We start from the raw sequence: 26,874 nt of genomic DNA, 5'->3' as shown, positions 1-26,874 counted from the left end.
ACAACAGCAACACTCTCCCTTCTTGTGGTTTCCAGCATTCAGAAGCACACTTTCTCCCAGCTCTGGAGGTGGCCGTAGCTGCTGTGGCAAGTAGCCATTGGTCAGCAGCGATGTCCACACATGCGCACTTGATATGTTTGTGAGGAGAGGGCCAACGATACAGGCCCGCCTGTTACTGTTATTTATAAGACATGGGTAATGTTTTAGATCTGGGGGTCCCCAACCATATGCCCACATATGCCAGTGGGGTGTAGTGGTTAAGAGCGGTAGACTTGTAATCTGGTGAACCGGGTTCGCGTCTCCGCTCCTCCACATGCAGCTGCTGGGTGACCTTGGGCCAGTCACACTTCTTTGAAGTCCCTCAGCCCCACTCACCTCACAGAGGGTTTGTTGTGGGGGAGGAAGGGAAAGAAGAATGTTAGCCGCTTTGAGACTCCTTCAGGAAGTGATAAAGTGGGATATCAAATCCAAACTCTTCTTCTTCTTCTTCTTCTTCTTCACAAGCATCACGGGACACTCAGACAGCCCCTCAGGGCACTAACCTAGCCTCCAGCTCCTCCCAATGTTAGTTTTTATGGGTTTTGGTTGTTTCTGGGGGTGTTTCCTTCTTTTTTGTCTTTTGCTTTGGGGATATGATTTGCTTGAAGGGGGACATTCTGATGACCGTCTCCTGTAAAATGGGCCTTTTCGTGACGCCCTCAGCGCCTTAGATTTGCCAATGTGCCCCTGGTTCCAAACAGGATTGTGGCCCTGTGTTTAGAGACTTCCCTTTTATTTCTAAATGCTTTTTTTGTGTGTCTTCTGGATCTCCTTTGAATAAAGGCCTTTGAATTGGTTAACGGGCGTCTGTAGTTTGTTCCGTACACGTACACACAAAAACCTCGCCATTTCGGCAACATCACAGGGCATTAATGAGGCGGTCAGACTTCAGGCCCTGCCATTGGCACCCCTCACAGAACTACAATTCCCAGAATCCCCTGGGGAGAGGGAATGACCGTTAAACCACTCTGAGAATTATAGCTCTAGGAGAGAGAATAGGAGTTTCCCCTAACAGGTCTGACCACCCCTAATGCACAACACTTCCCAGAATTCTTTGCGGGGAAGCCATGACAGTTTCCAATTCCTTTCCATTCTCCTTGTCCCCCAAATGGTCACTGAACATGCACGCCTCCTTCCATTCCCTCGCCCTCTAAAATTTTTCTTACAGCTTTGCAGAACTAGGGGTTTCCCTAAAGCCCACTGTGACCCCCCTTTTGAGCATGGGTTTGGCCACACAAACAACAACACGCACCACTTGAACGCCGGAATTGAAGGGAATTTTGGCTCTGGACCACATTTGAACGGGCCTTAGGATTGCAGCGCTATCCCTGCAGAAAGTAAGCCGAGTTTAAATTTTGTGTGTGTTCATACATACAAAAATGTGTGCTCCCAAATTAATCTAAAGTTCAAACGCATCTTCATTCTTACATAGCAACTTCTCTTCAGAAGAACAAGAAGTTGCTTTTTCAACTCCTCCGGCAATTTTAATGTATCCAGAACAAAGCCAAACTAGATTTCTCCAGGGAGGAAACATTCCCCCCCTTCTCCCCCAACTGCCAAGAACATTTCCCTGAAAATTAAATATATTTACAGGTAATGGTATAAAAGAATATGGAAAAATTGGTTTTTAATATGTAAAAATTTAATGTTATAATATATCAAGATTAAAGATCAGGATTAAAAAGGAGGGAAAGGAATCGCTGGACTAACAAATTGAATTGGAATACAAAAGAGGGAGGTATGAGGAGGTCCGGGAAACAAGTAAATGTAAAAGAAGTGATGAAAAGATGGAATTGTTTTTAACTGTTTTTTCTTTTTTGTATTTTGTATTTTGTATCTGGTATTTTTCCTTTTTATTGTTAATTTTCTTATTAATGTAACCTTTTTCTTTTGAAATTTTAATAAATATCATTTAAAAAAAGAAAAAGAAAATTAAATATATTTACAGTAAGACCAAAGATACATCGCTTGCTCCCCTACAATCACAGATCTTCATCAACCTGGCATCCTGGCAGATGTTTTGGGCTACATTAGCTCTAGACAGCAAGCGCACAAAAAAAACCCCTCTTACCGTATTTTTCGCTGTATAAGATGCACTTTTTTCCTCCTAAAAAGTAAGGGGAAATGTGTGTGCGTCTTACGGAGTGAATGCAGGCTGCACAGCTCTCCGTCTTGCTGTTCTGGCTTCAGGGATAGCTGCGCAAAGCCTCTTCAGCGAAGCGGGAGCGTTCCTCCCGCTTTGCTGAATAATAATAAAATAATTTTATTTATATCCCACCCTCCCCAGCCAAAGCCGGGCTTAGAACGGCTTAGAACAGTAAAATAATACAGCATTCTAAAATCAATTCATTAATAATAGGCTTTGCACTGCTCTGCTGACCCCAGCACAGCAAGAGGGAGAGCCTTAGCCTGATCCTCCCTCCTCCTTCCTCCAACAACATTTGATTCAGAATATTTTTTTTCCTTGTTTTCCTCCTCTAAAAACTAGGTGCGTCTTATGGTCGGGTGCGTCTTATAGAGCGAAAAATACGGTGCTTTCATTCCCATCCCGCATAGTGAATGTGATAATGCAGAGGCAGGGAGCTTTGGCTGAAAACATCGTCCTCCAGCTGCACCTCTGCGGAATCTACGATACGAATGTCATCACGCCGACTGCTGTTTTGTCTGCCAGCGGGTTTCCTCCATTTGGGAAGATGCGCCACTGGAAAACCACTGGGACTCGAGTCGAACCGGTTCTCGCATCCCGGGCACTTGGCCATTTCCTCCCGGGCCTGGATCCTCTGGAGTCGGGAAGTTGGGCTGACGCTTTTCCCGCATTCCGCACACAGCTTCTCTTCCACGTGGGTGAGCTGGTGCCTCACCAGACTTGAGTTGGAGGGGAAGCCCTTTTCACAGGCGGTGCACTTGTAGGGTTTCTCTCCCGTGTGAACCCTCTCGTGCACAACGAGGCTGGAGGGGCGGCTGAACCCTCTCCCGCAGACGGAGCACTTGTAGGGCTTCTCTTCCGCGTGGATCCTCTGGTGGGTGATCAGCTGAGAGCTGAAGCTGAACCTTTTCCCGCACTCCGCGCACCAGTACGGCTTCTCCTCCCGGTGGATTTTCTCGTGAGCGATGAGGCTCGTGGCGTGGCTGTAGCTCTTCTCGCACGCCGAGCACTTGTAGGGCTTCTCGCGGCGGTGGGTCCTCTCGTGCACCACCAGGGAGGGCTTCTGGTTGAAGCTTTTCTCGCACACAGAGCACTGGTAGGGCTTCTCCCCAGTGTGGATCCTCTGGTGCCGGACGAGGCTGGAGCTCAGGCTGAAGCTTTTCCCACACTCCACACACCGGTAGGGCTTCTCTCCCGTGTGGATTCTCTGATGAGTAATAAGGTTGGACCTCTTGTTGAAGCTTTTCCCGCAGTCTGTGCAGGTGTGTGACTTCTCCCCGCTGTGGATTCTCTGATGTCTAACCAGGCTTGCCCTGTTGTTGAAGACCTTCCCACAGGTGGAGCAAAGCTCTTGGCTCTCCTGTCCCATCCCTATGTTGCCTGTGTTCTTCTCCAGCCCCACAAAAAGAACTGGTTCCAGTAGCTGCTCTCCAAGATGGCTGCCTGGCGACATGGGTTGAGTCTCAGGGGCTTCCTGCTTTTCACGGGATTTGGACTTGGTCTCAGTGCTTTGAAGCAATGCAACGTGTGACCCTGCCAGCTCAAAGTTTTCTGGTTGAAGACCCCTCCCCTCATTCTCTCTTGTTCTCTCAGCAACTCCTGGGAAAAGGAGAAGATATATCAGTGTGATTCACATGTAGTCATCAGAAGAGAAGAGAAGAGAACAGAAGAGTTGGAAGGGACCACATGGATCATCTGGTCCAACCCCCGGCAATGCAGGAATCTTTCACCCAACATGGGGATCAAACCCCTGACCCTGAGTTCAAGAGTCTGATGCCCTACCGACTGAGCTATGCATCAGGTTGATAGATGCAACAATGGCACCGGCAACAAGATGGAGAAAACAGAAGGAAGGTGAGACAACATCTTAAATAGAGGGAAATAATAATAATAATAATAATAATAATAATAATAATAATAATATATTTATATCATGTATTTTTCCCCAGACCAGAACTCATGGCTGCTTACACAAACACAGATAAAAGACAAAAAACTTAAAAGATAATCTGTAAAAAGTAAAAGTAAAAGGTAAAGGACCTCTGGGTGGTTAAGTCCAGTCAAAGGCGACTATGGGGTTTCGGCGCTCATCTTGCTTTCAGGCCGAGGGAGCTGGTGTTTGTCCATAGACAGCTTTCCGGGTCATGTGGCCAGCATGACTAAGCCGCTTCTGGAGCAATGGAACACCGTGGCGGAAACCAGAGCGCACGGAGCCGCCGTTTACCTTCCCGCCGCAGCGGTACCTATTTATCTACTTGCACTGGCATGCTTTCGGACTGCTAGGTTGGCAGGATTTACTTTAAAAGGTAATTAAACTATGATAGAATCTATCTATCTATCATCTATCTATCTATCTATCTATCTATCTATCTATCTATCATCTATCTATCTATCTATTTATCTATCTATCATCTTATTAAAAAAGATAAGGCAGCCTGTTTCAGGAAGTTTTTTATGTTTAATGTTTTGCTGTGTTTTTATTATGTTGGAAGCTGCCCAGAGTGGCTGGGGCAACCCTGTCAGATGGGTAAAGGTAAAGGTAAAGGTACCCATGACTGTTAGGTCCAGTCGTGACCGACTCTGGATTTGCGGCGCTCATCTCACTCTATAGGCTGAGGGAGCCGGCGTTTGTCCACAGACAGCTTCCTGGTCATGTGGTCAGCATGACTAAGCCGCTTCTGGCGAACCAGAGCAGCACACGGAAACGCTGTTTACCTTCCCGCCGGAGCGGTACCTATTTATCTACTTGCACTTTGACGTGCTTTCGAACTGCTAGGTTGACAGGAGCAGGGACCAAGCAACGGGAGCTCACCCCGTAGCGGGGATTCGAACCGCCGACCTTCTGATTGGCAAGCCCTAGGCTCTGTGGTTTAGACCACAGCGCCACGTAATATATTATTATCATCATCATCACCAACATCATCATCATTATCAATAACAACAACAACAACAACAGCAGCAGCAGCAATTTTGAAGCCTTTTCCTTAAAACAAAAGCAGACAGTTCCCAGAGGCCTGTCAGAATAAATGAGACTTCACCTGCCGGCAGAAGGACAACAAGGAAGGCTTAAAGGATCCGCCCATTTGTAGACGCAGCCAACGTCTGGAGACAAAAAAAGCTTGTTTGTGGTTTCCAAGTGGCCTCACCTGTTGGCTCGCTGCAAGCATTTCCTTGAGGCCTGCACCGACGCTCAGCCCAGATCTCATTCCCTTGCTCCACTTTTGCCAATGTCTTGGGGTTTGTGATGGCTAAGAACAGGGAAGAGGAAAGAATGGGTAATGGGAATTGGATGAAGACACCCTTGTGTCCCTCTGTGGTTTGTATGACAACCCAGTATACCTGAAGGCGCGTCTCCACCCCGATCGTTCTACCCAGACACTGAGGTCCAGCTCCGAGGGCCTTCTGGCGGTTCCCTCGCTGCGAGAAGTGAGGTTACAGGGAAGCAGGCAGAGGGCCTTCTCGGTAGTGGCACCTGCCCTGTGGAACGCCCTCCCAGCAGATGTCAAAGAGAAAAACAACTACCAGACTTTTAGAAGACATCTGAAGGCAGCCCTTCAGATTTAATGTTTAACAGACCACTGTATTTTGTTGGAAGCCGCCCAGAGTGGCTGGGGAAACCCAGCCAGATGGGTGGGGTATAAATAATAAATTATTATTATTATTATTATCAAGAAAGCGACTTGAGACACAGCGGGGTTGAAACAACCTTGCTGTGCTCCAGACCACCAATGGGTACAAACCCTCCCACTGCCCAGAATCCCATCCCATGTTATCATCGCCTTCCCCTTCCCAGCAAATATTACGTCTGAATGGCATACCTCCTATGTGGTCCCTGGCGCTGTGGAGATCCGTTGCTGGCAGCTCGTCCATTTGTTCCAGCCGAGAGATCGTGCCCGGCTTGGTGATGGCCAGAACTGGTCAGGAAGGAAGCCAGGGGAGAAGAGGAGGAAGTCACAGTTATTTCTGAGTCTACAGAAGGTGTGGGGAACCCTGGACCCTCCGGGTCACTCTGTTTGGCCTCCCCAGACAACACCTGTCAGGAGCAGGCCAGCAAAACAATCACTCGTCTCATAAAGTAACGAGGTTGGTTCACGAGGGCAGGCCTCATGAGCGCAGCAACTCGTCCCTGTAGATCTTGTCCCTATGAGGCAGTTGTGGGGACCAAAGTTCTCTGCCTTCCTGCAGTTCCCCAAAGCACTCCCCAAAGCGCTGCAATCCCGCTGGCTGTCCTGGCTTCTTGCTTGGCCGCGCACAGCCTCTCCTGGGCAATGGGAGCCTTCACCCCCTGCCCGAGAGAGGCTGCGCGTAGCTATCCCATAAGCCAGGACAGCCAGTGGGATCGCTGCACTGCAATCCTGCTGGCTGTCCTGGCTTCTGGGATTCAGAATATTTTTTTTCTTGTTGTCCTCTTCAAAAAACTATGTGCATCTTATGGTCTGGTGCGTCTTATAGAGCGAAAAATACGGTATTACAAAATATAAGCAAAATTTTGCAAATACATAGATATATATTTCAGATAAGCACACATATATAAAAAAGAACAGAAAAGAAGAAAAGAAAAAAGAAAGAGGAAAGGAGAAAAGTTGGAAGAATTTCTTCCAAATTTATTCTACAAATATCTCAATATGAAAATAATAATAAAATTTCATTGATAGACTTCCATCGCTCACACTGCACTTCCTATATACATTTTAAGCAAGATTGTATCTGTTATTCCGTATGTTTCCAATACAATCTCACACAAATATTCTAATCAATAAGTTTTCTAAATCTTTCATAAATCTATTCTGAACACAACCAATACCTTACATTTAATCTTTGTCTACAAAAATAATAATTTAAACATTTCCATTGTTTCTGGATTATATTTTTTGGTTTTTGTCTTATCAAATCAGTTAACTGCTAATTCCAAGTATTCGCATAATTTATTCAACCATTCTTCTTTGGTTGGAACATAATTTCCTTTCCAATTATCGGCTATTCACATCTTTTAATATTTCCTGTAAACCGCTTAGACATTTTACAGCGGTCAAGCAGTGCAGACGTTTTGGTAAAGAAATAGAAAGCTTTCCCCGCGGCCGGTGGTTTAAAACCCAGACCTGCCCAGAGAGCCAGTGTGGTGTAGTGGTTAAGAGCGGTAGTCTCGTAATCTGGGGAACCGGGTTCGTGTCTCCGCTCCTCCACATGCAGCTGCTGGGTGACCTTGGGCTAGCCACACTTCTCTGAAGTCTCTCAGCCCCACTCACCTCACAGAGTGTTTGTTGTGGGGGAGGAAGGGAAAGGAGAATGTTAGCCGCTTTGAGACTCCTGAAGGGGAGTGAAAGGCGGGATATCAAATCCAAACTCTTCTCTTCTTCTTCTTCTTCTCTTACCCAGTGAGGTTGTGTTCTCATAGTTTTCTCGCATGACATCCTTGTAGAGGGTCCTTTGGTGGGCGTCCAAAAGGTCCCACTCGCCATCTGTAAAATCCACAGCCACGTCCTCAAACTTCAGCAGATTCTGGGAAGGAAATCGGCATTTGTGATCAGACTCGGGTAACCAGGCTGGTGTGTGTGTGTGATGTTTAGAATACTTGGGCCAAATCTACACACTATATTTAAAAAAATGCTGTGAATATGCTTTAAAAAAAACATGTTTTGAAATCTGTATGGAATTTGCCATTAGCTCACCAGCGCCATCTGGTGTCCCAATTTTATAATGCACTTTAAACACACTTAAAGCAATTATATTTGCAGCTGTATAGCTGAGTCCTGACATTCTGCCTCCAAAGCTGCTCACACTGCCCAGTAGCATAATAATAATAATAATAATAATAATAATAATAATAATAATAATATTTTTTTATTTATATCCCGTCCTCCCCAGCCAAAGCCAGGCTCAGAGCGGCTAACAACAGTAAAATAGCAGTTTACATAAAGTCACAGTCAATTAATTGAAATACATTCTAAAATCAATTCAGAATCAAAATAATAGCAACCATTGGGCTAGAGTTCTGTGAGGATTACCAAAGGAGGGGGTCACACTGTGCCTTAGCCAAAGGCCTGGTGGAAGAGCTCTGTCTTGCAGGCCCTGCGGAAAGATGTCAAGTCCCGCAGGGCCCTATTCTCTTGTGACAGAGCGTTCCACCAAGTTGGGGCCAGTACTGAAAAGGCCCTGGCCCTAGTTGAGACCAGCCTAACCACCTTCAACTTGGGACCTCCAAGATGTTGTCATTTGTGGACCTTAAGGTCCTCTGTGGGGCATACCAGGAGAGGCGGTCCCGTAGGTACGAGGGTCCTAGGCCATATAGGGCTTTAAAGGTCAAAACCAACACCTTAAACCTGATCCTGCACTCCAACAGGAGCCAGTGCAGCTGGTATAGCACCGGGTGAATGTAATCCCGCGGTGAGGACCCCGTAAGGAGCCTCGCCGCAGCATTCTGCACCCGCTGGAGTTTCTGGGTCAGTCCCAAGGGCAGCCCCACATAGAGCGAGTTACAATAATCAAGTCTGGAGGTGACCATCGCGTGGATCACAGTGGCAAGGTCAGGGCAAGAGAGGTAAGGAGGGAATAAACACCCTCACCTGAACTACAGATCCTGCGTCTGTTTCCATTTCACGTTGCTCCCAAGGAAATTTTCCCGAGCCAGATGGGGGGAATGTTCTTGAGTCCTTAAGACGAGACTCCGGAAGAAAGGGAGGAGCTGCAAAAAAAGGCATCGTTCAGATTTCATCCTGTCCTCCCCCACCCCACCCCTGCCATCCCCATAAACAGTTTGAAAAGCCGCGGACAAGTAAGTTGCTAGTAGCAGAGAGCAAGCTCAAAGCATGTCGCTAGTAGCAGGTAGCTCAGCTGTGTCCCCACTGTCAGAGGTGGTAGGCGCCTCTGAACGGCAGCCGCTGGCGATCCCAAGTCGAAAGAGGGCTTCACACACTGTTTCGGCTGTTATTTATAAAACGAAACACCCCTTTGGTCCCGTCAGAGCCAGGGACGTACCAATCAGACTTTCGAGCTCCATCTTCAGGGACTCTGGAAACAAGGCAAAGAGAGAAACCGCTTTTTTTTTGTATTCTGATCAACACATTCCACCTTCCTCAAGGGAAACAGATAGCCTCATCATATACCTTAAGCAACCCTCAACAAGTGCCCAGAATCCTTTGAGGGAAATAATGCATTTTAAAAGGTATAAGTGCATACTCAAGCCATTTCTCTTTTTGTCTGCACTGGATTCTGGAAGCAGAAATACCGGCAATGCCCTGGTTTGAGCTATGGCAACAAAGTTGTACCTTGGAAGTCGGACAGCCTAGATCTCAAATGTTTTGGCTCCCAAACAATCAAACCCGGAAGAGAGCCTTCTCGGTAGTGGCACCCGCCCTTTGGAACACCCTCCCACCAGATGTCAAAGAGAAACAGAACTACCAGACTTTTAGAAGAAATCTGAAGGCAGCCCTGTTTAGGGAAGCTTTTAATGTTTAACAGACATAAAGTAGCGTGGGCTATCGTTTAGTTGTTTTTGCTTTAATTGCCGTACTTGTGTTTTTATGTTGTGAACCTCTCTGAGATCTTTTGATGCAGAGCTGTATATCAGTCTTTTAAATAATAATAATCAGTGTTTCTTTCGGGTGGGGGGGCCTCAAGGGTACATAGTACTGGCTAAAAGTGTGGCACATACTGTAACAATTTCACGGTGAGCCCAGCACCTTTCCAGTTGCACTGGGGTGGAGGACCAGGTGCAAATTGCCTTCACTAGAGCTTTGATGGGCGTCTCGCTGCCCAAGAGAGAACTCAGAAGACCCCTGCTCACCTCGGAAGCAGTTCAGCGCCTCTCCCAAGATGGCCTTCCTCCTCTCAGAGAAATGGTGAAGCCTCAGTTCCACCTCGAGGAAGTTTCCTTGTCTGCTGCTGGAACTGCCAGTGGCCTGGAGGGAAGAGACGACAACAGGAACGACTTGGGTGAACAGTCTGCATTGCAGATACTATGCTGAAGCAACAGGATGCATGCAAATGGGCTCATCTTGGAATAAAAAAATAATTAATCCTCCTTTCCTCCCCCCACAACAACCCTGTGAGGTTGGTGAGGCTGAGAGGCTGTGACTGGGCTCAAGGCTTCATCGTGGCCGAGTGAGGACTCGAACCCTGGTCTCCCAGGTCCCAGGACACTCTAACTGGTAGACAGCACTGTCTCTCCAATGAATGGACGAGCAAGAAGCAGTCCCGTCTTTTCACTGGATTGGCAAAGTCTCACCTGCCAGCAGATTGGGAGAGGCTACGGAAAACAGATTTGAAATAGACGGCATGTTGTACGCTGAAAGAAAATGATATGAAAATGATATACCGGTAGTATTTGACTCCTACTAAGTTAGGAAGTTTTCCCAGTAGTGATGTATGGAAGTGAGAGCTGGACCATAAAGAAGGCTGATCGCCGAAGAATTGATGCTTTTGAATTATGGTGCTGGAGGAGACTCTTGAGAGTCCCATGGACTGCAAGAAGATCAAACCTCTCCATTCTGAAGGAAATCAGCCCTGAGTGCTCACTGGAAGGACAGATCCTGAAGCTGAGACTCCAATACTTTGGCCACCTCATGAGAAGAGAAGACTCCCTGGAAAAGACCCTGATGTTGGGAAAGATGGAGGGCGCAAGGAGAAGGGGACGACAGAGGACGAGATGGTGGGACAGTGTTCTCGAAGCTACCAGCATGAGTTTGACCAAACAGCAGGAGGCAGTGGAAGACAGGAGTGCCTGGCGTGCTCTGGTCCATGGGGTCACGAAGAGTCGGACACGACTAAACGACTAAACAACAACAACAATTTTCATTGGAGAAATGTTGGAGGGCATGGCATTGAACTGGGGGAAAGCCAGGAAAGGGCTACTTCTGCCCCAGTTTGGCCCTTTAACGGTTAAAGCCACAGAGCATGCATTCCTAGACAGGAGTGCCTGGCGTGCTCTGGTCCATGGGGTCACAAAGAATCCGACATGACTAAACGACTAAACAACAACAACAAGAAGTTAGGGAAAATGTACAGAACAAGTAGAAACACCTGATGGAAATGTAAAGACAAAGACGGTACCTTTTATCACATGTGGTGGATGTGTAAGGCAACTAAAACCTTCTGGGAGATGATATTAGATGAATTGGGGGGGAAATGTTTAAAATAACCTTTGTTAAAAACAACCAGAAGCTTTTTTTATTAGGAATTATAGGTACCGAGATTCCAAATGACCAGAAAATACATTTCATGTATGCGGCAACAGCCACACGGATGTTATTAGCCCAGAGATGGGAAGAAAAAACAATCTCAACCATGGAAGAATGGCAAACCAAGTTGATGGACTATGCTGAAATGGCAAAGTTAACCGGGAAGCTCAGAAACCAAGAGGACAAGATCTTTAAAAAAGAATGGGGAAAATTTGTAATATATCTACGAGGCCATTGTAAACAGATGAAAACATTAGCAGAATTTTAACCACACTTGTAAAGTAACTAACAAAAAGTATAGATAATTTAGAGGGACAAGATATCTGGACAATGAATTGATATGCAGGCGTAAATATTAGCATTAGGACCCACGGAGAGTGGGGGGGAGAAGTCGCGAGATTCAAAGTATATGGACTTATAAATGATTTTGCTATATCTTGTTTATTTTTTTAAACCAAATAAAAATCATTTCCAAAAAAAGGAAGAAGTCTCACCTGCCGGCAGTCAATATGCTCCTGCGACCCCCCTGTTTCGCTTGGTGGATGGGTCTCCACAGACGGACTCTGCCCCCTTATCTCGATGATGTTCCCTGCAAGATTTTCCAGCCACCAGATCAGCTGCTGCTTCTGTTCTTCCAGAAAACGACAGAGATCCTTCCATTCTTGGACAATTTTCTCCCTCTCCACGTCTGCCTTCCTCTGCGATTAAAAAAGGAGGGTGAAGCACGTTTCGGAAAAAAATAAGCTTGCTTCTGAGTGAAACTGCAGAAGGCTGGGCTGCAGATCCCCCCCCCCCCGGTTCTCTTTCCTATGCACAAAAAAACCCACATTTTCTCTCCTTCTCCCGCTCACACAGACACAGCCAAAGCCCACTCCATTCCTTTCCCTTTGAGAGCGGTGAAAGACCCTCTATATGTGTATTGCTGCTGGCCCAACAAGGATAGCCAAACTTCCGAATGATACCATGGTCAATGGTACTGAAAGCAGCTGAGACAGAGGAGAATTAACAAGGACCTATTTCCCCATCTTTCTCTCAACAGAGGTAACCGTCCAGGGCAGTTTCTGTCCTAAAACCGGTCCTAAACCCCAATGAAATGGATCCAGAAAATCGGTTTCCTCCAAGAGCGCCTACTGGATCTGGTCCGCAACCACCCGTTCGAGAACCTCGCCCAAGAAGGGGAGATTTTCTTGGCAGAAAATCACTTAAAGTAGACTTTCAAAATCTAAGTTCCTTGAAGAATGGTTATATGACCTGTTGAAAACCAGATTTCTGCACACTTGTTGCTGAGACGTTTCAATGAAACAGCTTTAAACACTCAAAAATGACATGTACATACCACCACATTTTAATGATTGCCCAATTGTTGTTATATGTTAGGGTTGCCATATGTCTGGAGTTTCCCAGACACGGCTGGTATTCAGCCCATGTCGGTAGTGTTTTTTCTTTTTGAGATTTCGCCAAAAAAGCTCAACAACTTTTGTGTTTTGTTGTGAACCACCCTGAGACCTCCGGGTGTAGGGTGGTGTATAAGTTGAATAAATAATAATAATAATCACTTTTTAAGATATGGCGACCCTATTATATTTTGAAAATTGCTTAGAAGCCTATTTTGGCATTAAGCACTAGTTAAATAGCACAGAGCAAGCACTTTCACAATAGGCTTGATTGCCAGAGCAATGTACCTCTGTAGGCACTCAAAATATTTTATGCAGACATATTTCATATCAACATTATGGATTTCTTCATACATAATGATAGTACGGCAAATGGGCCTACCAGCAGTTCCTTGCTCATCCTTTGGTCCTCTGAAGCATCTTCGCTCGGTCTCCTTGGATGAGGCAGGGTCTCCAGCATCTTTTCAGAGGGAAATAAGAAATACTGCTCAGTCAGTGGAGAGAGGCTTTCCCTGTTGTATTTCTGCCTGGCAGGTAGCAGTTAAAGGCGCAGGGTGTCCCTTTTGGAAAGAGCAAGGGGTGAGCATAATGATTGGTTTTCCCAGGTTTCAGGCAGCGGAAATTCCCAGCCCTTCGTTGAGATGATGGAATCTGAGAACCTGGGAATCTTCCGCCTGCAAAGCAAGTGAGCTATGTGCCTCAAATATAATTGTGAGATTCCGAACCTCACAGCTGAGAAAAAAGGGCTGCTGCTTTAAACAGGAACAACTAGCCCAGTGCTGCGCACATTGACTGGCAGCAGCTTTCCAGGGTTTCAAACACAGAGGCTTTCTCTGCAGTAAAGGTAAAGGGACCCCTGACCATTAGGTCCAGTCGTGGCCGACTCTGGGGTTGCAGCGCTCATCTCGCTTTATTGGCCGAGGGAGCCGGCGTACAGCTTCTGGATCATGTGGCCAGCATGACTAAGCCGTTTCTGGCGAACCAGAGCAGCGCACAGAAACGGCGTTTACCTCCCTGCCGGAGTGGTACCTATTTATCTACTTGCACTTTGATGTGCTTTTGAACTGCTAGGTTGGCAGGAGGTGGGACCGAGCAACGGGAGCTCACCCCGTCGCGGGGATTCGAACTGCCAACCTTCTGATCAGCAAGTCCTAGGCTCTGTGGTTTAACCTACAGCACCACCTGCGTCCCTTTCTCTGCAGTAGAACCACAGAATTGTAGAGTCAGTAGGGACCTGAGGGTCATCTAGTCCAACCCCTTGCGATTCAGGAATCTTTTGCCCAACGTGGGGCTCAAATCCACAACCCTAAAGAGTCTATTTCTCTACCAACTGAGCTATCCCGCCGTCCTACCTGGAGATGCTGGGGATTCAACCTGGGACCTTTGTACGTAGAATCACAGAACTGTAGGGTTGGAAGAGACCCCGAGGGTCATCTAGTCCAACCCGCCCCCCCTGCAATGCAGGAATCTCAACTGGATCAGACCTGACAGACAGCCATGCAGCCTCCGCTTAAAAATCTCACAGAAGTGGTCTCTCATTGAGCAAAATTGCACAGTGTGACGGGGAAAGGAGAGGCTGGAGGATTTTCTTAGAAGGGGTCCAACACACAGTCTCATTGCCCATAGACACCTAAAGTACTGGCAGAAAGCCCCAATAGATGAAAAGCTGAGCTCCATAACATCCTTCTGGACCGTCTTGAGGGGCTGGGAGGTGGGGGCACTGTCATACAGTGGTTCCTCTCCTTCCTCCAGGGCCGTGTCCAGAAAGTGGTGGGGGGGGATGAGTGTTCAGACCCCTGGGCTCTCACTTGTGGGGTGCCTCAGGGTTCCGTCCTCTCCCCCATGCTTTTCAACATCTACATGCAGCCAATGGGAGAGATCATCAGGGGGTTTGGGCTGGGTGTTCATCAGTATGCGGATGATACCCAGCTCTACCTCTCTTTTAAATCAGAACCAGTGAAGGCGGTGAAGGTCCTGTGTGAGTGTCTGGAGGCGGTTGGAGGATGGATGGCGGTTAATGGATTGAGGTTGAATCCTGACAAGACAGAAATACTGTTCTTGGGGGACAGGGGGAGGGCTGGTGTGGAGGACTCCCTGGTCCTGAATGGGGTAACTGTGCCCCTGAAGGACCAGGTGCGCAGCCTGGGAGTCATTTTGGACTCGCAGCTGTCCATGGAGGCGCAGGTCAATTCTGTGTCCAGGGCAGCTGTTTACCAGCTCCATCTGGTACGTAGGCTGAGACCCTACCTGCCCATAGACTGTCTCACCAGAGTGGTGCATGCTCTGGTTATCTCTCGCTTGGACTACTGCAATGCGCTCTCTGTGGGGCTACCTTTGAAGGTGACCTGGAAACTACAACTAATCCAGAATGTGGCAGCTAGACTGGTGACTGGTAGCGGCCGCCGAGACCATATAACACTGGTCCTGAAAGATCTTCATTGGCTCCCAGTACGTTTCCAAGCACAATTCAAAGTGTTGGTGCTGACCTTTAAAGCCTTAAAAAGCCTTGGCCCTGTATACTTGAAGGAGTGTCTCCACCCCCATCATCCAGCCCAGACACTGAGGTCCAGCACCGAGGGCCTTCTGGTGGTTCCCTCCCTGCAAGGTTACAGGGAACCAGGCAGAGGGCCTTCTTAGTAGTGGTGCCTGCCTTGTGGAACGCCCTCCCAGCAGATGTCAAGGCAATAAACAACTATTTTACTTTTAAAAGACAACTGATGGCCTGACAACTGATTCCCTGTTTAGGGAATGTCTGACACTGTATTGTTTTTAATATTCGGTTGGAAGCCGCCCAGCGCAGGGGTTTTGACCCCAAAGGGGGGGGAATGCCCAGAAAGGGGGGGGCGCAGGTGAAAACCCACCACCTCTGGCCCAAACTTACCTGAGCAGGTTCCAGGGTGCTCCCACTCCCCCCCACCGATGATGCGGAATAAAGCCGATGTAGGGAATGTGGGGCAGCTGGACGAGGAGGAGCAGAATAAGGAGGAAGGGGAAGGTTTTCAGGAAGAGGCCGAGCAGTTCAATGGCTGCCCTGTGCAAAAAGTGATTTTCTCCATCCTGAAGCAGCAAGCCTTGCAACGACAGGGATCTACCCGAGGCCTCCCCCAAACAGATTCCTTGATTTGGAGGAGGAGGAGGAAGAGGGGAGCAAGAGCTGCCCCCACCCCGGTCCGCGGATGCTCCCCGCTTTTGTCTCCGCGGAGGCGGAGGAGGCGCCGCCAAGCGCTTTGATCTCCTCTCCCTTTGATGTGCCTCCTTCTGTCCGTTCTCCGCAGCGATTGGGCGCCGCCGGGCGAAGCTCCGCCCCCACCGGAGAGAGAAGGACCGCGGCTGCCGCCAGGCGCCTCAAGGATGCTCAGAGCCCTCTTGCGGGGACGGGCAGAGGAGCCGGGGGTTGCCAACTGACCGGGGAAACCAGCTCTCAAGCCTTAAGACAGGGGTCAGCAAACTTTTTCAGCAGGGGGCCGGTCCACTGTCCCTCAGACCTTGTGGTCTAAACATTTTGTGAATCTAAGTTTGGCCTCATTGAGGGGCAGTATTCCAATATGAGTAGGAAAATGAGAGTACCCCTAAACATTATTTTAGAAAAAAAAGCACTGATTATTATTATTATTATTACTGTATTATTAACAACAATGGTGACAACAGTGGCTGCAGACCCATCGCAATTAAAGACATTAAAGTAGGTTGGCTACATCTTCCTTCCAAATTACAGGAAGGGTTAAATGCAAAGTACATCACCATCTCAATTCTTTCATTGCAGATATTTTATTTTCAGTATAAACAGGACTCCATTTTTGTAGCTGATTGTATGCAACGGTGCCCTCTTTATGTATTCACATGGTGTAAACATGTATGTCGTCCTCTAGATCCAAACACGCACAGAGAGAGAACACATATTATAATCAAACAATGCTCCCAATTGCTCATCTTGTGAATTTGCCATTTAAATTGTTTCATCGTGACAACAGCTCCTGTTTCCAAAACGTACAGGAGGTGGTCTAATCTCTTCACAACTTTTAATTGACCTCTGAGATTTTGGTCCCTGCCAGATGGCTTCTACCAAGAGTTTCACAGAATTACAATTCCAATCGATGCCCTCGGCAGTGTTGGATGGATGCTACGGCAAAGTACAGTGGTGCCTCGCAAGACGAAATTAATTCGTTCCGCGAGTTTTGTCGTCTTGCGATTTTTTTCGTCTTGCGAAGCACGGTGTCAGGAAAGTTTTGGAAAAGCTTCAAAAATCACCAAAGTCTTTAAAAGCCTCAAAAAAGGCTACCACACCGCGTTCTATGAGTTGCTCCTCGAAGTCAAGTCGCAACTGTATTAACGATGTTAAGAAAAAGGAAACAAACTTGCAAGACGTTTCCGTCTTGCGAAGCAAGCCCATAGGGAAAATCGTCTTGCGAAGCAGCTCAAAAAACAAACAACCCTTTCGTCTAGCGAGTTTTTTGTCTTGCGAGGCATTCGTCTTGCGAGGTACAACTGTACATTATGAAGAGAGGCTTTGTCTGTGTGGGCAACCCTGTGTGGAGGACCTGTGCCACTATTTGCTGCAGTGCCCGCTATATATAGACCCAAGAGACAGATTCATAAAACCCCTGTTTCCGAATGGAACTCACTTGAATAGGGTAGAAAGGGGGAAATGGCTGCTGAGCGATACTGATGACTTCGTAACTTATAAAGTAGCACTCTGTGTGTTGGCAGCTAAGTAGATCAGGAGGAAAGAACTAGATAAAACTGCAAAGGGAATTCGGATATTTAATTTTACTAGAGAATCTTCTGCTATTCTATTTTATGCAACAAACAATTTTAGTAAAGTGGTACCTCGGGTTAAGAACTTAATTTGTTCTGGAGGTCTGTTCTTAACCTGAAGACCACTTTAGCTAATGGGGCCTCCCGCTGCTGCCGCACCGCCGGAGCACGGTTTCTGTTCTCATCCTGAAGCAAAGTTCTTAACCCGAGGTACTATTTCTGGGTTAGCGGAGTCTGTAACCTGAAGCGTCTGTAACCCAAGGTACCACTGTACTTGTGACCGTGGTTTATACTGTATGTGTGGTGCCTGATGATTTTTATGGTTATTGCTGTTTTTCCTTTTGTTATTTTTCTGAATGATGCCATGGCCTATGGCTAGTGCAATAAGTCTATGATGATGATGATGATGATGTATGTATGCATATGTTTTCCAGCAAGAATTAAAAAATAAACTGTGCCTACACAAACAGCGGGACGCAGGTGGCACTGTGGGTTAAACCACAGAGCCTAGGGCTTGCCGATCAGAAGGTTGGTGGTTCGAATCCCCGCGACGGGGTGAGCTCCCGTTGCTCAGTCCTTGCTCCTGCCACCCTAGCAGTTCGAAAGCACGTCAAAGTGCAAGTAGATAAATAGGTACCGCTCCAGCAGGAAGGTAAACGGCGTTTCCGTGCGCTGCTCTGGTTCGCCAGAAGCGGCTTAGTCATGCTGGCCACATGACCTGGAAGCTCCCTCAGCCAATAAAGCGAGATGAGCGCCGCAGCCCCAGAGTCGTCCACAACTAGACTTAATGGTCAGGGGTCCCTTTACCTTTACCCAAACAGCACTCTTTATTTTCTGTTACAACATCCTTCTTGACTTTTCAATAAACCTTTAAAGGTGGCTAACAAAAAAAAAAGATGCACAATCCTTTTCTGTTTTGACTGCTCCGGGCCTTTTTGCCTTCTTAAGAAACATGATGTAGAAATGCTGAAACAGGGGCAGAGGATGGATTTTTGGTTTTGCATTTTTTCCTCGCTTACCCAGCTTTGGGAAGGTAGTGTGAGGGTGGAGGGGTGGAGGGAGGGTGTCAAATGCTGCTGAGGGCAGCCAAAAAAGGCCTTGTGCGTTGGACATCCCTGTTCTAGCTCCATACAAGATCCTAATAAAAAGAGCTGGCTCATCTCTCCAGCCCCTTAAAAAAATATTAAGCCCTGTTTCCGCACCTTTATTTGATGTCTAGAACCCGACAGGAGTTTACATCTGAAATAATGTCTCTGACAAGGCTGATACGGAAGAAACATGGATTTTTATTTTGCAAAACACAGGAGAGCAGTGTACAAGAGCCACCACTGGCAACCTCCCTTCAGCTCTGCCACTACGCTTTTCTCAGTCAATTTGTCAATCCCAGCCTACATAGTTTATCTGGTATTTGATGGACTGGGAGTCACGATGAACTTTGCTGTCGTCTGTTTTCGCATTTATAGCCTCTAGGTGGCTGGTTTTATGGTGCTCGACAAAATGCGGCCTCGTATAGAAGCTCTCGCCGCAATACATGCATTTATACGGCTTCTCTCCCGTGTGGGTTTTCTGATGAGCGATAAGGTTCGAACTCAGGTTGAACCTTTTCCCGCACTCGGAGCACTGGTAGGGTTTCTCTCCCGTGTGGGTCCGTTGGTGTCGAATCAAGGCGGAGCTACAGGTGAAACACTTGCTGCAGTCCGAGCATTCGAAGGGCTTTTCGCCCGTGTGCGTCCGCTGGTGAACGTTGAGCTGCGAACTCACGCTGAAAAACTTACCGCAGTCCCGGCACTGATAGGGCTTCTCGCCCGTGTGGGTTCTCTGGTGAGTGATAAGGTTCGAGTTCAGAGTGAAGCTCTTCCCGCAGTCGGCGCAGTTGTACGGTTTCTCTCCGGTGTGGATTCTCTGATGTCGGAGGAAGCTGGAGCTGCAGGAAAAGCTCTTCCCGCACTCGGCGCAGTCGTACGGCTTCTCGCCTCGGTGCAGTTTCTTGTGTGCGTTGAGGCTGGATTTCAAGTAGACGCTCGTGGGGCAGTCCCCGCACTTGTACAGTTTCTTCCCTGTGTGGATTTTCTCGTGGGCATTGAGGCTCGATCGCACGCTGAAGCTTTTCCCGCAAGCCGAGCACTCAAAGGGCTTCTCTCCGGTGTGCGTCCTCTGGTGCACACTGAACTGCGAGCTGACGCTGAAGGTTTTGCCGCAATCCGAGCATTCGTAGGGTTTCTCTCCCGTGTGAGTCCTTTGGTGCCGGTTGAGGCTGGAGCTGCAGCCGAAGTTTTTCCCGCAGTCCGAGCAGTCGTACGGCTTGTCCTCCGTGTGGATCCTCTGGTGCCGGATAAGGCTGGAGCTGCAGTTGAAACTCCTGCCGCAGTTCGCGCACTGATAAGGTTTCTCCCCCGTGTGGATTCTCTCGTGTGCGATAAGGTTTGAGCTCTGGCTGAAGCCTTTCCCGCAGGCCGAGCAGGTGTAGGGCTTTTCTCCCTTGTGGGTCCTCACGTGCGGGATGAGGGCGGACTTCTGGCTGAAGCTTTTCCCACAGTCGGAGCACTTGTATGGCTTCTCGCCCGTGTGGATCCTCTCGTGGGCGACCAGGCTCGATTTTAAACTGAAGCTCCTTCCGCACTTGGAGCACTCGTACGGCTTCTCCTCTGTGTGGATCCTCTCATGGGCGACGAGGCTCGAGGTCTGGCTGAAGCTTCTCCCGCACACCGAACACTCGTACGGTTTCTCCTCGGTGTGGATTCTCTCGTGAGCGACGAGGGTCGATTTCTTACCAAAGCTCTTCCCACAGCTCGGGCACTTGTGGGGCTTCTCGCCAGTGTGGATTCTCTCGTGAGCGATAAGGTTCGAGCTGTTGCTGAAGCCTTTCCCACACTTGCTGCACGCCAGTTGCCTCTTGTTGGTGCTGACTTTGTTGCCGGCCGCACGAAGGACCGACTTGTTTCGGCCTTCTCTTCCTGGAGGTGTCCCCTTTTGCTTTTGCTCATTTTCCAAAGTCACGTCCTGCCGAGGAGCCGGGAAAACGGTGTTTTTGGCTTTTCCTAACCATCTCCCAGAACTGTCTGCACTGCGAGTTGTTTCGTCGCCATTCTCCTCGGTTGTCAACCCTTGACCTATTGAAAAAGGGAGATACAGTGGTACCTCAGGTTACATACGCTTCAGGTTACATACACTTCAGGTTGCAGACTCCGCTAACCCAGAAATAGTACCTCAGGTTAAGAACTTTGCTTCAGGATGAGAACAGAAATTGTGCTCTGGCAGCGGGAGGCCCCATTAGCTAAAGTGGTGCTTCAGGTTAAGAACAGTTTCAGGTTAAGAACGGACCTCCAGAATGAATTAATTACTTAACCCGAGGTACCACTGTAGTAAAATAAGCATGATTAGCAGCAAGTTTGGTAACAGTCCAGTCCTGGAATTCATCAAAGGTTCCTCTGCAAGAGGCACAGTTAACTCATGCAATAAAAATTGCTTCATTTGAACATCTAGTCAGACATAGATGTGCAGTGAACTCTCCTTCATTGAAGGTTTTTAAGCAGAAGTTGGATGGTCCTCTGTCATTAATAATAATAATAATAATAATAATAATAATAATAATAATATATTTATATCCTACCCACCCTGGGTGGTTCCCAACAAAATATTAAAAATACTATAAAACATCAAACATTAAAAACTTCCTTAAACAGGGTTGCCTTCGGATGTCTTCTAAAAGTCAGATAGATGTTTATTTCCTTGACATCTGGTGGGAGGGTGTTCCACAGGGTGGATGCCACTACCGAGAAGGCCCTCTGCCTGGTTCCCTGTAACTTCACTTCTCACAGGGAGGGAACCACCAGAAGGCCCTCGGAGCTGGACCTCAGGCTGAACGATGGGGGTGGAGATGCTGCTATAGGTAAACTGGGCTGAGGCCATTTAGGGCTTTAGTTGAGATTCCTGCATTGCAGGGGGTTGAACAAGGTGACCCTCAGTGTCCCTTCTATGATTCCATGTCCATTTAAAAAACAAGCGAGACCCTGCAAATTAGGGACAGCCTGACCAAACGCAGATAAACAGCCTAGGAGATTAATTTAATTTATTCAACAACATAATATATATTATATTTACAGGACTGCCTCTCCTGGTATGCCCCACAGAAGACCTTAAGGTCCATGAATAACCATAGTTTAGAGGTCCCGGGCCCTAAGGAAGTTAGATTATCCTCTGCCAGGACCAGGGCCTTCTCAGTGATGGCTCCGACCTGGTGGAATGCTCTGTCCCGTGAGACCAGGGCCCTGCAGGATTTAACTTCCTTCCGCAGGGCCTGTAAAACAGAGCTATTCCGCCGGGTTTTCAACTTGAACTTAGCCTGATCTTTTGTTCCCCTTCCTTCCCTCTCCTGCCCCTTTTTATGAAGATTACCCGCTCTGGGATCCCACAGCTAATTCTCCCCTGGTCTCCTTGCTGGCCCAAGTGGGACTAATTTAGCCAGCCAGCCCTGGTGATCATCTAATGTTTATTGGATGTATTTTCCCCCTAAATTGATTTTTCAATTCTGAACTTATTGTTATTCACGTTTTATACCGTATTTTATGCTGTTTTTTGTTGCATCAATTAAGTGTTTTAAATTTGTTGTTAGCCGCCCTGAGCCCAGTTTTTGAACCGGGAAGGGCGGGGTATAAATAAAAATTTCTCATATATATATATATATATATATATATATATATCACTCGATTGTAGCCTCTAAGCCACTTACAAGAAATATTAAGATGATCAACATAAGATTTAAAAATAATTAAACTTATCAGGAAAAGAGATTAAGACATGTCAACATCTATGTGTCTAGATAGGCTTGCCTAAAGATAAATATTTCAAGCTGAAAACAGTTCAGTAAAGGTGGCTGCCTGACGTTAATAGGCAGGTAGTTCCAAAGTTAAAATGTTACCATGGAAAAAAACAAATTTCTTACAAGCGCAGAATGAGTATTCTGTAACACTGGTATCCTGAAAGTTAAAGTGGTCTCACACACAGGGATGACATTTTTATAATTTTTTATAAAATTATAAAAAATTACATATGTGTACAGTGGTACCTCTGTTTTCGAACGTCTCTGTTGATGAACAATTTGGTTTTCGAACATGCCTTGGAAGTCGAACATGCCACGCGGCTTCCACTGAGTGCAAGATCCTGAGGCCTATCTGCTGGCTGTTGAGTTTTCAGTTTTCGAAGGTTTCAGAACTCAAACGGTCTTCCGGAACAGATTACGTTCGAAAACCGAGGTACCACTGTATATGTATGTACAGTGGTACCTCAGGTTAAGTACTTTATTCGTTCCGGAGGTCCGTACTTAACCTGAAACTGTTCTTAACCTGAAGCACCACTTTAGCTAATGGGGCCTCCTGCTGCCGGCGGAGCACGATTTCTGTTCTCATCCTGAAGCAAAGTTCTTAACCTGAGGTACTATTTCTGGGTTAGCGGAGTCTGTAACTTGAAGTGTATGTAACCTGAAGCATCTGTAACCCGAGGTACCACTGTATACTTTTCAGCCATGGTTATGGACTTGCAGGGAGCGGGGTAAGGATGAGGAACTGCAATCTCCACCCACCCCAAACCACTTTTGCACCATGGCTGGAGCAGAATCAAGAAAGACTCATATTCAACCTTTGCATCCAAGGAGCTCCTCCTGAAAGGCAGACTTTTCCTCCAAATGAGCACCGGCTCCCTGTTTCGACTCCACCAGAAATAGTTTGGTTTTGGGGGGAAGCTTGATGCCTTCCTTGCTGGAGAAAAGAGACAGAGAAGGATGTTCAAGACAGGCATAATGATAACAATAATAATTTATTTATACTCTGTCCATCTGGCTGGGTTTCCCAGTCACTCTGGGCACCTTCCAGCAAAATATTAAAATAGAACAATTCATCAAACATTAAAAGCTTCCCTAAGCAGGGCTGCCTTCAGATGTCTTCTAAAAGTCAGATAGTGGTTTATTTCTTTGACATCTGGTGGGAGGGAGTTCCACAGGGCAGGCGCCACCACCGAGAAGGCCCTTTGTCTTGTTCCAGGCAGCATCACATACAAGACGTGTCCCTACCCCATGGTCTGACCACCCCACATTTGAGGTCCCTTTCGAGCTCCGCTGAAGGTGAAACCCACAAGAAGGAGCCCCTGTGCCTATAATTCAAGCTCACCTGTCTCCCAGAGCCTCAACAACCTGGAAAAAACAAAAACAAAAAAGCAGTTAGCAGGGTTGCTGGTGGCAACGAAGGGAGAAGGAGGGGGGTTACTGGTTTGTGGCGGGTAGTGATGTTAAATTCTCAAGAATAATGTTTTGGAGAATGTTCTCGATTAATGAGGTGTGTACATTTAAAGCAGCTGTGTAGACGACACAGAATTTACAGTTTGTGGAGAATATTCTCCAGAGAATATTCTCACCTCACATCACTAGTGGGGCACTTTTTGTTTTTATGATGTATTTTGTGTTTTTGTGTTGTGAACTGCCCTAAGAGCTACGGATGGAAAAGAAGTATACAAATTTCATAAACAATAAAACAAGTAATTTAAAAGTCAGGATACGTTTTGAAGGCACTTCCAGGAGATAATTTATAGGCAGAACTACTCACTTTGCTGCTTGTGGGTATTTTAAAGGCTGCGAATATTTATTTATGAAAGTATTTCTGCACTGTTCCATCTATATATACATATATATATATATATATTTGCGTGTGCTCGTGTGTCTGTTTGTATCTATATATCTCAACAACATTAAAATACAAAACACAATTAAAAGAATCCTTAAGGTGACAGGCTAATCCATTTTTTTTTTAAAGTAGAAAATATAATCAGCAAGAAGTCCAGCTGGCAATAAAAATGTCTTTGAGAGACTCCTGAAAGTCAAAAGCTTTTGCCAAATCTCTGCTGGGAAAGCAGTTACATAGCAGGCGATTGAGTACCCTAAACACCCACCTTCTACCAGAGGCAAAGTGGACCTCTTTAAAACAAGGACCAATTAAAAGCACCTCTTCAGGTGATCTTCATAAACAAGCTGGATTTTAAGGGCTCGGGGGTCCTATAGCACATTATTATTATTATTATTATTTGCACCTTTCCTTTAAAGGAGCTCTTGGTGGCATTCACAGTTCTCCCTGTTATCAACAACGCAGCGAAGTGGGTTCGACTGGGAGACAAAGGCCACCCGGTGAGCTTCACAGCTGAGTGGGGATTCGAACTCTCGTCTCCAGGGTCTTAGTCCAACACCCTAACCACTGCACCACGCTGCCTTCCTTCGCTGATTCACCACTGAGTTTCCCTGTCTCTTCCACCTTATGCAATGTTGCAAAAACCGAACGGCGCTTTGCAGGCTGCAAGAACTCACGGCACCAGCGTCATTCGCCTTTGCAGAAAAACCGGTTGAGAAAAGGTGTACTTAAGATCACGGGGCAATCTTGGGCCAGTCTCTCTACCTCACAAGGTTGTTGTGGCGTTTAAATGGGGGGGGGGGCAGAGACGTCACCTTGAGCTCCACGGAGCAAAAGATGGGAAATAAATGCAAAATATACAGTGGTACCTCTGGTTACATACTTAATTCGTTCCGGAGGTTCGTTCTTAACCTGAAACTGTTCTTAACCTGAAGCGCCACTTTAGCTAATGGGGCCTCCCGCTGCCGCCATGCTGCTGGAGCACAATTTCTGTTCTTATTCTGAAGCAAAGTTCTTAACCCGAGGTAGTATTTCTGGGTTAGCGGAGTCTGTAACCTGAAGCGTATATAACCCGAGGTACTACTGTATAGATATGTTTTTAAAAGCAGGAATTGATCCTGTTATACACTGGCTAGACTAGAAGCTGAGGTAGAGAGAGGGAAAAATGCACCAGGGATATATATATTTTTAAAAAGCAACCCAACAAGTTTTGGCTGGGTTTGAGGGATTATCAGGGCATGAACGCCAAACCACCCACAAAATCCCTTACCTGACTCAGCTGCGTGCCATCCATTCCTCCAGTTCCTCTCCTTCCCTGGACGTTTTGACTCAGCAGAGGTGAGACGCCTGCAGGTGTGGGGGGAAAAGAGAGAGAGATAACTCAGAGGCAGGAGAATTCTGCGGAGAGAGGACAACAGATCCTGGAGTAGGCGATGGCTGCAATCCTCTGCACGCCAGACCAAGCAAGGGCAGTGGTTCAGGGGCCGAGCATCAGAAGCTATTGAATCATAGAGTTGTGGAGCTGGAAGGGACCCCAAGGGTCATCTAGTCCAACCCCCTGCAATGGAGGAATCTCAGCTCAAGCATCTAAGTCAGATGGTTCCTAAAAGCCCTGAATTCCATTCCTGGCATCTCTGGGGTAGGACTGGGAATGTCTCAAACCCTGCAGGCTGCTGCTGCCGGTCAGTGAATACAAGAGCTAACTCGACAGAAGGCCTTATGAAGAGTGGTCGAAGGAGCTGGGTATGTTTAGCCTGAACAAGAGGGGACTGAGAGGAGATACAAGAGCCATCGTCAAATATTTGAAGCGCTGTCACATGGAAGAGGGAACAAGCTTGTTTTCTCCTGCTCTGGAGGGTAGGACTCGAACCAAGTGCTTCAAGCTGCAAGAGAAGAGATTCCGACTCAACATATAGAATAACTTTCTGACAGAAAGAGCTGTTTGACCGTGGAAGGGAGGTTTTGCACTCTCCTTCCTTGTAAGCTTTCAAGCAGAGGTTGGACGACCATCTGTCATGGATGCTTTAGCTGAGATTCCTGCACTGCAGCGGGTTGGACTAGATGACCCTCGGGGACCCCTTCCAACTCTAGGATCCTTTTTTTTTGGAATTTGCATTTTATTTATTTGTTAACATTATTATATTACATCGGTAAACGTTGTCATATTACGTTACAGGACTTACTATAATATAATTTCCAACATGTATACAAAAACGATATACAAATTTTATATACCTAGAAAGAAAATGTTCTTTCCAACTCTACGATCCTAGGGTTCTCCGGGGATTTCAAGCCCCACTGAAGTCAACGGGGCTTCCTCGGGAGTAGGCGCGCCTAGACCTTCCGACAGGTGGGCAGGCGGGTGGAAAAGGCGCACCAAGCAGCTATTTTGGAGATGCTTGGGGGTGCGCGCGCGCGCGTGTGTGGTACCCTGTTTTCTCCGGGCGCCCTGTTGATGTTAGGGGCGGTGATGATCCGGATCAGGCGCTTCTTTCCTTGCAAAGCTGCTTGCAGGGCTTGAGCTGCCGTCGGGCAAAGGCGTGTCTCCCGTCCAGGCTCCAAGCGCGCAGGAGGCTCCTCCGCCGATCCCGCTGCACATCTGGGGTTGCTGGGTGGGTGGGTGCCTCTCTCCGCCCCCAAGGCTTCAGAGGCACCCCCGGATGCTAAATCCGCCGCTTGGCAAGAAGCTCAGCCCC

The 26,874-nt window shown here is 47.2% G+C and overlaps 2 protein-coding genes across 5 annotated transcripts; both read right to left on the bottom strand.

Annotated features, from left to right (window-relative positions):
* Window positions 1-1,966: 1,966 nt before the first annotated feature.
* Window positions 1,967-18,815, bottom strand: LOC308469463 (uncharacterized protein). Of its 2 annotated transcripts, none has more exons than XM_080991957.1 (10): window positions 18,713-18,815; window positions 13,138-13,215; window positions 11,856-12,059; window positions 9,969-10,083; window positions 9,161-9,193; window positions 8,749-8,867; window positions 7,558-7,684; window positions 6,004-6,099; window positions 5,332-5,433; window positions 1,967-3,784 (listed from the first exon to the last, which is right to left on the bottom strand). In XM_080991957.1, the coding sequence occupies exons 1-10, from the start codon at window positions 18,788-18,790 to the stop codon at window positions 2,577-2,579; spliced, it is 2,160 nt and encodes a 719-aa protein (XP_080848083.1). In that variant the 5' UTR covers window positions 18,791-18,815; the 3' UTR covers window positions 1,967-2,576. The 2 variants fall into 2 exon arrangements, with proteins under 2 accessions (XP_080848083.1, XP_080848084.1); XM_080991958.1 differs by lacking the exon at window positions 18,713-18,815 and adding an exon at window positions 15,637-15,995.
* Window positions 18,777-26,802, bottom strand: LOC308469561 (uncharacterized protein). 3 transcript variants are annotated; one of them, XM_080992193.1, is made up of 5 exons: window positions 26,414-26,802; window positions 25,449-25,525; window positions 23,672-23,694; window positions 23,145-23,263; window positions 18,777-20,620 (listed from the first exon to the last, which is right to left on the bottom strand). In XM_080992193.1, the coding sequence occupies exons 2-5, from the start codon at window positions 25,470-25,472 to the stop codon at window positions 18,888-18,890; spliced, it is 1,899 nt and encodes a 632-aa protein (XP_080848319.1). In that variant the 5' UTR covers window positions 25,473-25,525; window positions 26,414-26,802; the 3' UTR covers window positions 18,777-18,887. The 3 variants fall into 3 exon arrangements, with proteins under 3 accessions (XP_080848319.1, XP_080848321.1, XP_080848320.1); XM_080992195.1 differs by having other exon boundaries at window positions 23,672-23,685; XM_080992194.1 differs by having other exon boundaries at window positions 26,609-26,802.
* Between the last annotated feature and the right edge of the window lie 72 nt (window positions 26,803-26,874).

This window comes from Podarcis pityusensis (genome assembly GCF_964106645.2).
Source record: "Podarcis pityusensis genome assembly, chromosome: 2".
NCBI lineage: Eukaryota > Metazoa > Chordata > Lepidosauria > Squamata > Lacertidae > Podarcis > Podarcis pityusensis.
This window is presented reverse-complemented; position numbering and strand designations above follow the sequence as displayed.